Source organism: Poecilia latipinna, unplaced genomic scaffold (genome assembly GCF_001443285.1).
Source record: "Poecilia latipinna isolate Pla-1442-1.1 unplaced genomic scaffold, P_latipinna-1.0 Scaffold5464, whole genome shotgun sequence".
NCBI lineage: Eukaryota > Metazoa > Chordata > Actinopteri > Cyprinodontiformes > Poeciliidae > Poecilia > Poecilia latipinna.
In genome coordinates, this window is record NW_015118080.1 from 1 (window position 1) to 9,904 (window position 9,904).

Here is a 9,904-nt window from a genome sequence, read left to right on the forward strand (position 1 = left end):
GACGAGGAACGCAGGCCCAGCAAGACCAGATGTGGAGGCCCCCGCCCCCCCCCCCCCACACACGCACACACACACACCGCCCTCTCCAAACAACAACACTCCCAGAGAGTCAGGCCAGTGAAAGTGCAGCCCGGCCCATCTGCTGTGTAGGTGGCTGAATGACGTCCCAGAGTGCGAGCTGCCTGGCCTCTGACCTCCCCGCTGAGAGTTGCTTAAAGTGGCTCCTTCTCGGCTCCATTTCGTGGAAACACACACCGACACACACGCAGCTGCCCGTCCACGTCGCACTGCGCCGCGCAGGGAATATGGTGACGGAGAGGCAACGTCTGGTTGTGGTAAAAGTTGCCACGTCCTTCCGCTTGCGCATTAATTATAGATGTGGCATGTGGGTGTCTGATTGATATGAATATTTTACTGCTTTTAATCACTGCCATTGCCAGAGTGATGGAGCATCTGGCTGTATTACCTGGGTAATTAAAGAAACTGTCTCGCAAACGCGCTCACGCAACTCTCTGAGGCTGTGTCTGCGATATGAGACAGAAGTACTCAGGAGGCTTACTAATGAGTCCAAATTAAATTTGGACTGTTTTGAGGCAATGGAGCCTGAGAAAAGGTAGACGCTGCTCCACATTTCATTCTTGTTGTCTCTCTTCTCTCTGCTCAGCAAAATGCTTTTCAAATTGGCTGGATGCAAAACAGGAAAACAAAGCAAAGCAAAAATAAATCTATCTGTAGTTAAATGTCTAAACCTAAATTTTGCGTTTTCAGTCACAATTATCCTCTTGACTGATTGCAAATCCATCTGTGTTTACAGTGTTCAGTGGCAGCAGGAGAAAATTGGTTATGACCAGATTCGTCTGCCACTACTGTACGGATTATAATCATAAATATCGTCTCATCATGTCCATTCTTTTCCTGCTGGAGCCAAAAAAAAAAAAAAATTCTATTTATAGCAATCAGGGCAAAACCGTGGGGCTCTGGCAGCCTGGTTCATTCTTTCAGGTGCTGTCTAGTTTTCATTTAAGTAGGTTGACAGCACAGAGCTGCTTTTCAACTTCATAAAAACGCTTGTCCGAAGCAGCTTCAACACTTTCCACAAAGCAGGTCTCTGTACTTGGACCAGCTCTGTGCGAGTAATTGAAAAGAAATCAACAGCCATTCTTTGAAGACTGCCAAGCATGGCATGTTGAATGAAGCGGCCTGCGAGTGTTACGGCGATAACACTGGCTGCACCGCTGCTACTCCTCAGTTATGTATTACTTGCGGCTTGTGCGATACTATTAATTTTAAGTGTTTTCTCTCTCTCTTTTTTTTTGCAGAATGGGAAAGTGTTTATGTTCACTGGGATGTTGGGAGCCGTGGCAGATCTGGACCAGCTCATGATTGTTCTTGGACATGAAATGGCTCATGCTATCCTGGACCATTCGGTAAGCTCACGACCTTATGCAATTGCTGTTGCTTAATGCTAATTGCTTTTATTAAAGCAACTTGTCGTATTTTTAATGATGTGGAATCTGTTTTAATGAAGCATATTAGATACGGATCCTTGCAAAAGTCTAAAACGCCTCAAACGTCTTCACATTTTGTCACATTAAAGCTACGTAGATCAACGTTGGAGGGTTTTTTTTTTCAATAGGCCGACATATAAATGTGAATCAGGGAAAATAAATGCAGTCAAAGCTGTTCAGAAAGATGTAGAGTTTTAAAATGACATAAAAAATGTTTCCAGAAACCAATATGGACTAGATGAAAGTTCTTGAATTCCCAAGTGTTGCTGCCCCTTTCTCCTGCTGCTACAACGTCCAGGTTCTGGAATATGATGAAATCAGCCTCTTTATGTCTACAATGTCTTACCAAAGTATTCATGTTCCCTTTGTATCTTTTCCACATGTCGTCATGCCTTGTAGAAAATGACAATATTTATATACCTTTCTTACATGTTATTCTAATTTTGTTGCCATTTTCACACATGCAAGATTTGCGAAGTGTGTGACTAACAATAGTTGTCATGCTGAAAGATTCTCCGACCTCAGCTGTCCTCACATGTGAGGAAAAGTTAAGAGCACTGCAAATTCAAATGTTCCTTCTTGGAAAAAATTGTTTTTATTGTCTTCTTTGAGTTCTATGACTATGTCACTTTGGGCTGCGTCAATTAACACCACCTTGTCTAGATATCACCCTTTGCTCCATCCATGAGTCGGTTTATTTCGACTGTGGCACCCCTTTCGGATTTATTGCGTCAGACTTTGCTGCGACTCCGTGACAGTCCCCTCCAAACACCCACCTAGTGCTGATTTATCAGGGCTCGTTTCTTTTTCAGAAACACTTTTCCCTGCAGTTCCATAATCCCCATTTGCTCTGTTCTAAAAGCTCCAAATAACTTTTTGGGCATTTCAAGTCTGTAGACATCCTGGGAGGAGATGCTCGGGAGGAGATTTTAATTAGCTGAAGGGGAACGAACGTCGATGACCTCGAAGTTACAAAGTTAGCGTGCCGTGATGGATAGACTCTTAAAACCTCTAAATCTGTTGCAGCGCAAAGTGTTTCAGCAGAATAGGTGAGAACAATCAATATGTTGCAGCTGAACCATTCCCCTCTCCTCCCCTCTCTCAGAAAGTTTTCAGCTCTGGTTTTCCCTCTTTAACCTTATTCCTGCTGTTGATGTGCTGTTGTTCACTTCCTTGTTTCATCTTCTGCCCCGCTCCCTCCAGGCAGAACAGGCCAGCCTGTCTCACGTTGTGGACCTCCTGTCTCTTATTGTGGTGACAGCCATCTGGGCGCTGTGTCCTGGGGACAGCTTGGCACTGGTGGGAGGGTGGGCAAAGGACAAGCTCACGGAGGTGAGGTATTACTATTCATGATTTGAGTCATTTGAATACTTGGAGCTGCAGGCAGGGCGTTGAAGCTAAAGTGAGAATAGCAGGAAAAATTACAATGTTCGAAGAGTTACGTCAGTTTTAAGCTGTAAAATGTGAAAGTTGTGTTTTTTTGGATTGTCGTATGTGAAAGTTCTTCTTTCACCTTTGCAGCTGATGTTCAACCATCCCTACAGTCGAAAACTGGAAGCTGAGGCAGATCAGGTTGGATTGCATTTAGCTGCTAAGGTACCACTGCTAAGTTTGTTTCACATTAGTCCTGAATCTATAGCTACGATATTGCTGCAAAGTCTAGATTCCAACCATTTACTGTTGTTATTACAAAGTACTGACTTGTGCTACACACATCTTCACTACAGGTGCCAATAATTTTGAAAGGTGCTCCATGAAGTTTAATGCACACTGTAAAAAATTAAAGTAATAAGTGGAATCATTTTCTATGTATGTTTTGCTGAAACACTTTGCAATCTGCCAACGAGGCACCAGGGGGCACTGTTGTCAAACTAAATTCAGCTCCTTTAGAAAGGCTTTTCATTTGTGTACTGCTGTGTTACGTGTGTATTTTTTGATTAAGAGTTGTATATGTGCATGTGTGTGTGTGTGTGTACGTCTTTCCCAGGCCTGTGCAGATGTGCGAGCAGGCCCCGTGTTCTGGCAGCAGCTGGAAATTGTAGACAAGCTTACAGGGAATCCCACGGTACCCGAGTGGCTGTCGACACACCCCTCACACAGGAACAGGTCTGGTCAGATGGACCGCCTCATCCCACAGGTAGAATAACACACAACAAGCGCCACATTCAGCTGTGTCTCCACCAGTTAACAAACAAAAGCATTTCTTCATGGGATTGTCGCAAGCCGCCGAATGAAGTGAGGGCATTTCTTTTCATCCTCGTCGGACGTTTGTTGTTTTGAACAAAATGCGTAGCTTTAGGTGCTGTTTGAAGATGTCTGAATAGAACTAATGAAGCATCTGGAGAGCTGTATGCCCACCTGCAGACACGGAGAGGGAGCCGCAGAGGAAGCAGAGACTCGGGGAAGAGGAGGAAAAGATGCAGGGCTTTAGGAAGACAGGAAAACCATTTTGTTGTGCCAGGCCCTGGATGCTTGGCACAGCAAAATGTCGTGTAGGATTTGAATGTTTTGGATCTGGAAGAGAACGGCTCTTATCATTAGCCACTCAGTCTCACAGGACGGGACACTCTGCTGGCGCGGTGGGAAGACAATCATTACTATCTTAAGGCTAAAGAGGAATCAGCAGGCACTAAAAATGAAAAACAACTTCGACAGTGGTTGTACGCTTTATACCTGTGAGTATTTTAGGCAGCCATACGTGTTGCTGTAGTCGGAATATCGTCGCTCCATCAGATGCTCCAAGCGGTAACGTCGAACAGATGGGCAAAGCCTCTTAATTGTCCATCAGGTGGCAAAGTTGTGGAGTTTGTGCATCGCTTACTTCCCTGTGAGACGGGCTGACCTCTAGCAGCAGTTGTTGTCGAGGCCAGGATGTAGCTGCAGGCAGCGAAGTGATGAACGCTGCGGCGCGGGTATTGTTTGTGTGCATGAGCTGATAAAACTCTGCTTCTGGTGCGATAATATATAATACCCGGCTCACACCAAGCAGTTTGATCCAGCCGAGCAGCACAGATGAACCGGCTAACAGCTGAGCTTCATCAGCTGAAAGTGATGCATAATATGATGTTTTTAACCTTGCGAAGGGGTGACAGCCTCAAGCTACTTAACCCGACTCTTCTGGGGGCACTCCTCCTCCTCCACAAGTGTGCTCATCATCCTTAAGCAAAGCAAATTAAGTCCACAGGTAGCATGAGAAGGACAGGCTGTCGAGTGGATAGTTGAGTGCACGTTTGTACACGCACACTTCCTTTGGAAAGTATTCACCCCCTTTCTGATTGTTTTTTGTTTTATGGGTTTTTTAAATGATAAGTTGAAACAAAAGTGGTGTGTAAAAAAAAAAAAAACACATTTGGAAATAGAGGTGGGCATTTATCGTATCGCTTTTCATTTATCGTGATAAATTTCTTGCCTCTGTAAGAATTTCGATTTATTGTTGCCCACGATGAATTCCAATTAATGACGTTTAAAACTCCCCAAAACTGTCCGTGTTGGCGGCATTGTCATTTTTTTTAATGATTTTCTCCACTGCTTGTTCAATAAGAATATCAACAAATATCAGTAAATCTGGAAATATGACTATATGCTGTGGGTGTCACAAAGGAGTGTGTTATTAATGGGAATGTTCTTCAAGAGCTGCATTTGTGTTTGTGGGGCCGCGATCGCTGCGTCACGCTTTCACAGCCTGTTCAATTACCTAGAAAACATCAGGACAAAAAATTTGCGGTAAAACTTTTAGGTTTCGAGGTCTAATACCCCAAGCTTTGGACGCCTCAAAAAGAAATAGGTTAAAAAAAAAAAAATGTCAGTATGGCACAACTACAAACCTTGTTGTGGTTGAAAGAGGAGCATTAATCAGAGAAGTAGCAAGAGGCCCCATGGTAACTCTGGAGGGATCCGGAGCTCAGGTGGGACAATCTGTCAACATGACTACTGTTAGTCATACAATCCATACGTCTGGCCTTTGTGAAAGAGTAGCAAAGAGAAAGCCATTGTTTAAAGGAAGCTATTGGAGGACCCATTTAAAGAGTCCCCACGAGAAATGTAAGGAACACGGCTATCATGTGAAAGGAGGCACTTTGGTCAGGTCAGACCAAAACTGACATTTCCGTCGCACCCGACTCATCAAAATTTCTATTTCATCTCAAATCCTACAATGCAGAACACAGTTAACATCATCACCTCCACAGTAAAACATGTAAAACATGGTGGTGGCAGTATTATGCTGATAGAAACATGGACACAGGTAAATATTTGGTCATCTCGAGGTGACCAAATATTCATTTAATTGCTGCAAATGAATGTGGTTGAGATTCTCCTTCCAGAAGAGCTTCATATAAAACTTTGCTAAAATACCTTGAAGTTGAGGTCAGTAAGTTACAAGATATGAAAAAGTTGGAGGGATGTGAATATTTTCACAATGTATATGAGATTCTAAGTACAGAAGAGGAACTATGTTTAACTCCTACAAGTATATTTATTACAAAAATATGCTATTTGGTTAATTCACACAAACTAACACTTATTTTTTCAAACTGATGTGATAATATTAACATATGTGTTGGGTGAGCTCTACATCTAGTTGACCAGCGTGTTTGCAGTGGCAGAGCAGATGTGACCATTTGTTCATAAAGAAGGAAGAACATCTTCAATTAGCAGGATTTGTTTGTTTCAGACTGAATATTGATTGATCAAAGATACGTTGTGTCGTGATTTAGAGCTGTCATCGATTAAATCTATACCTGTTTCTGCTTTTTGTTCATCTGTGCAGGCTCTGGAGCTGAGGGAAACTTGTTCATGCCCCGCGCTCTCTCCTGTTGACCCTCGAGCTGTCTTCTCAAAGACCGTCAGCGAGTTGCTGGCCAAAGCTAAAGAGCAGGGGGTCGGAGGGCTAGAGGGGACACGCGAGCCACAACCCGTCTCCGCCTCCGTAGGACTGCCGGTTTCTCAAACGGCGCTCGCTTCTCCCTCACAAGTGGCTCGGTTTAACAAAGACAGGGTCCCTGCTGTCACGTCTCCTCTCCCCACCGCTGCAGGGGAAAGATCCCAGCATGTGCTGCAGAACATCAACCAGCAGGGGAGTTAAAACCCAAACAAACCTTCAACAAACTTCACTCACTCTATTGACAAACTTGCTACAGTTTGAAGAGGCAGGATTTTGTATTTTCCAGACACAGAGTGTCATTTTAGAGCACAATCAAGTAACTACGTTAGCTTCAGTCGTTATGAAAACGCTGCATAAATCAAAGGTGACTTGAAAGAAACTTGACTTTGCGATTTAACGCCTTGAAATTGAGCCTCTGTCTCTTTAACAAGCTCCTGCTTTTTACCGAGACTCCGCCTTCAACACGTCATCCCGAAAACGTCTCTCCTTTAAAAACGTTTTTAACCAGCTTTTCACTGAGAAGTTCTTCATGTGCTGAGCTCAGCAGATGCAATGTTCCACCAGGTGTTTGCTAATTGCTGCTGCCGCTAGTCTGAAGGAGATAGCTAGCATTTTGAAACTCTGACTGGTTGCCACAGGAGATTCAAGGATTTCTCAAACATGCATGAAAGAATCAAAGCAACACTCCTGGTGTGTCTTTGACGAAGGAAAAACATTGTAAAACGGGAAAAAGTCTAATTTACATAATACTGCCCCTTTAAAGCTTTCTGTTTCTTTCCTACATCTATATGCAGCCACTTAAAGTGGTCCCTAAGTGCCCAACACATTAAGATCCCAACCATTACTGCGACCGCCACAGTGGAAGATGATGTTCAGGAAAGTTTTCCAAAGACAGATTGCTGAGAGTATAATAAATAAAATAAAAATAAAGAAATGGGGCAAAAAGTCAGCAAAGCCAAATTGAGAATGCTGTCCATGTCTAGTGTCCATAAAGATGCCACTTTAATTAGCTAACCTTGACCAGGGAAATGCTGCATTAATTAGCAAAGCTCCCATACTTTGTGAGATTAATATGTGCATTATTCATCGATGCACGGCAACAGCCGGGAAGAAGCACTTAGGTGTGCATGTTTGATGCTTCGTCCATAGCGAGGTGAGGCCATCTTGCGTTCTGGCTGCGACCGTCGCATTCTCATGCAGCACACACACCCTATGCACTTTATGCATTTTCTAGCCTGGGGGACCTAATCGGGCGAATTGATGCTGGCCTGTTTTAGGACACAGTTCTCTGCACAGGAATACCAATGTCAAGGTGTTGAGCTTTTGAGGGTGAAAGAAAAAAAAAATGATGGGACTTTTTTGTTTTTAAAACTCTCATTTAATAAAAGCAAGCAGAGTGAGAAAACATTGATATTTACAGCAGCAGCCTTGGGGAGCAGTCACGCACCGAGCAGGGGAGGGCAGTTATGGTTCAAAGCTAATGGTGTTCTTTTATGTGCGAGTGTGTGCTGAAATTAAATGGTACACTTGGATACACCATGAAATCAAATTCTACAACTGTGTTATCATTGCCGAAAATTGGTTTATTTTACGTTATGCGTTTTAGATTCAGATCCAGCCGCCAAAAGAGAGAGTTTTCCCTGTAGCTGGCGACGGCGGCGGCGGTAGTAGTTTGTGCTTTAACCGGTGGGTGTCCGGCTCAGTTGTCCGGTCAGGACACTTCACCTGCCTTGGTGCGTAGCTTCAGCCACCGGGCAGCCGTGGCTACAATCCTGTAGCTTGCCACCATCAGCGTGCGAATGTGTGTGGGAATCACTGAACGTAATGTGTAATACTTTGTGGTCCTCTGGACGAGGTAAAGCGCTATACCATTTGTTTGACTTTAGCGGAAAAGTTCTGCATAGGAATCTAAGTCTGTTAGATTCAGGAAGTGCATTGAATTAAATGGAAAAAGAAAGAAACTGTTTTATTTCAGCAATTCAGGAGAAATGTGTCCTGTAAACACTTTTATTAAATTAAAATTGTACTTGAATCAAGTTTATCTTGCCAGTTTTTTTTCCTCTGCCAGATCCATAGGCTGACATGGATTAAATTGCAGCAAGAAATAGTAATAATAATAAAAGGAATAAAATATATTTTTCCTGTGTCTATAATCAACGGCCACCTACAAAGAGCAACACAGTTTTAAACCGAGTGAATCTTGGGGATCCTATTTAAAGAGTTAGCTCGAGGTCCTGTATGTCATCATTACTGACAGATAATGTCACGCTCTTGGATTCGTAGACTGCTTCCTTGCTGGCCCCTCACAGCTCACTAGAAAGATGTAAAGTTATGAAATCTCATAAAATAATACCACAAGCCAATCATAGCGTGATGAAAGCTGTCAAAACTCCCAAGAGTCATCCTCAGTACTGCTCCTTTGTGACGTCTGCCAACTGTTACAAGCTCCATCTTCTTGAATACAAGACCAATTTTGTCATGTCTACACTGCCTTGTATTCATACGTATTGGACTTTTCCCACATTTTGTAACCATATCTTATTTTCATTCAAACGTAAAAGTATCTTATTTGGAGCTGATGTGATAAACTTGAAGTGGTGTGTTCTTTTGGTAAAGAGTTTTTAGAAACAGAAACCTGACATGTTTTGTCATGGGTTTGTACTCATCGTCCTCGAGTCAATCATTTCTAGAGCCGCTTTTTGCTGCAAGTCCAGCTGCTGGGTTGCAACATGTAGACCTCCACATTTTTATCCCAATTCTTGGCAAAATTGCTCACCTCCAATGTTGTTTTTAGATTTTATATCTAAACTTTTTACTAGGCCATTATAACACATGAACTGTTGAATAGTAGCTCTGATTGACGGTTTATGTTGAGTCATCCAGCAAGAAGGCAAACCCTAAACTCCACTCTCAAGTCTTTAGCAACCAGTAACAGGTTTTCTTTTTGCATTTTCCTGCATTTACCTTCGTACCTCTGCCTATCCTCTCCTACATTGAATGGCAACTGTGACTAAAAAAAACAACTGATTATTTCCCCTGCTGAAGAGAATTATCCCATCAGCATAACCCTGCCACCTCTATGTTTCACAATTGAGATTGTATGTTTATACTGTTCGGTGTTAATTTTTATTATCTTTCAAGGACATCAAAAAAGTTCAATTTCAGTTTTCTATGTCCCCTTCATGGCTTCTGGCAAACTGCAAATGAAACCTCTACTGACTTTTTTTCCTGCCAGTCTTCCATTAAGCCCAGATTGGTGGAGTACACGGCTAATAGCTGCTGCGCAGATAGATTCTCCCACCTGTACTGTGGCTCTCTCAGCTCTTCCAGAGTTGCCATCGGCCTCTTGGCTGCTTCTCTGATTCTGTCTTACTATGGTTTGCAGAGTTGGCATTCTATTTGCTTTTTTTTTGTTTGTTTGTTTTTTGGCTGAAAAAAAAAATTCTGTGGGGTATAAATAGTTTTGCAAAGCACTCAGTGTACTAAAACAGCTGTGGAGTATATGCGCCTGCTG

The 9,904-nt window shown here is 42.9% G+C and overlaps 1 protein-coding gene across 1 annotated transcript; it reads left to right on the forward strand.

The window, feature by feature from the left end:
- Positions 1-596: 596 nt before the first annotated feature.
- LOC106943550 (metalloendopeptidase OMA1, mitochondrial-like) lies at positions 597-7,093 on the forward strand. Its single transcript, XM_015026856.1, has 6 exons — positions 597-613; positions 1,292-1,427; positions 2,712-2,840; positions 3,030-3,104; positions 3,496-3,645; positions 6,277-7,093. Exons 1-6 carry the CDS (start codon positions 597-599, stop codon positions 6,589-6,591), a joined length of 822 nt encoding a protein of 273 aa, XP_014882342.1. The 3' UTR covers positions 6,592-7,093.
- The last annotated feature ends 2,811 nt before the right edge of the window (positions 7,094-9,904 follow it).

What these genes read in the sequence shown, in the direction of transcription:
- LOC106943550 (XM_015026856.1), top strand. An exon ending in ATGCTATCCTGGACCATTCG is followed by an intron (nt 1,428 to 2,711) that starts GTAAGCTCACGA and finishes CGCTCCCTCCAG; the next exon opens with GCAGAACAGGCCAGCCTGTC. An exon ending in TGGACCGCCTCATCCCACAG is followed by an intron (nt 3,646 to 6,276) that starts GTAGAATAACAC and finishes TCATCTGTGCAG; the next exon opens with GCTCTGGAGCTGAGGGAAAC.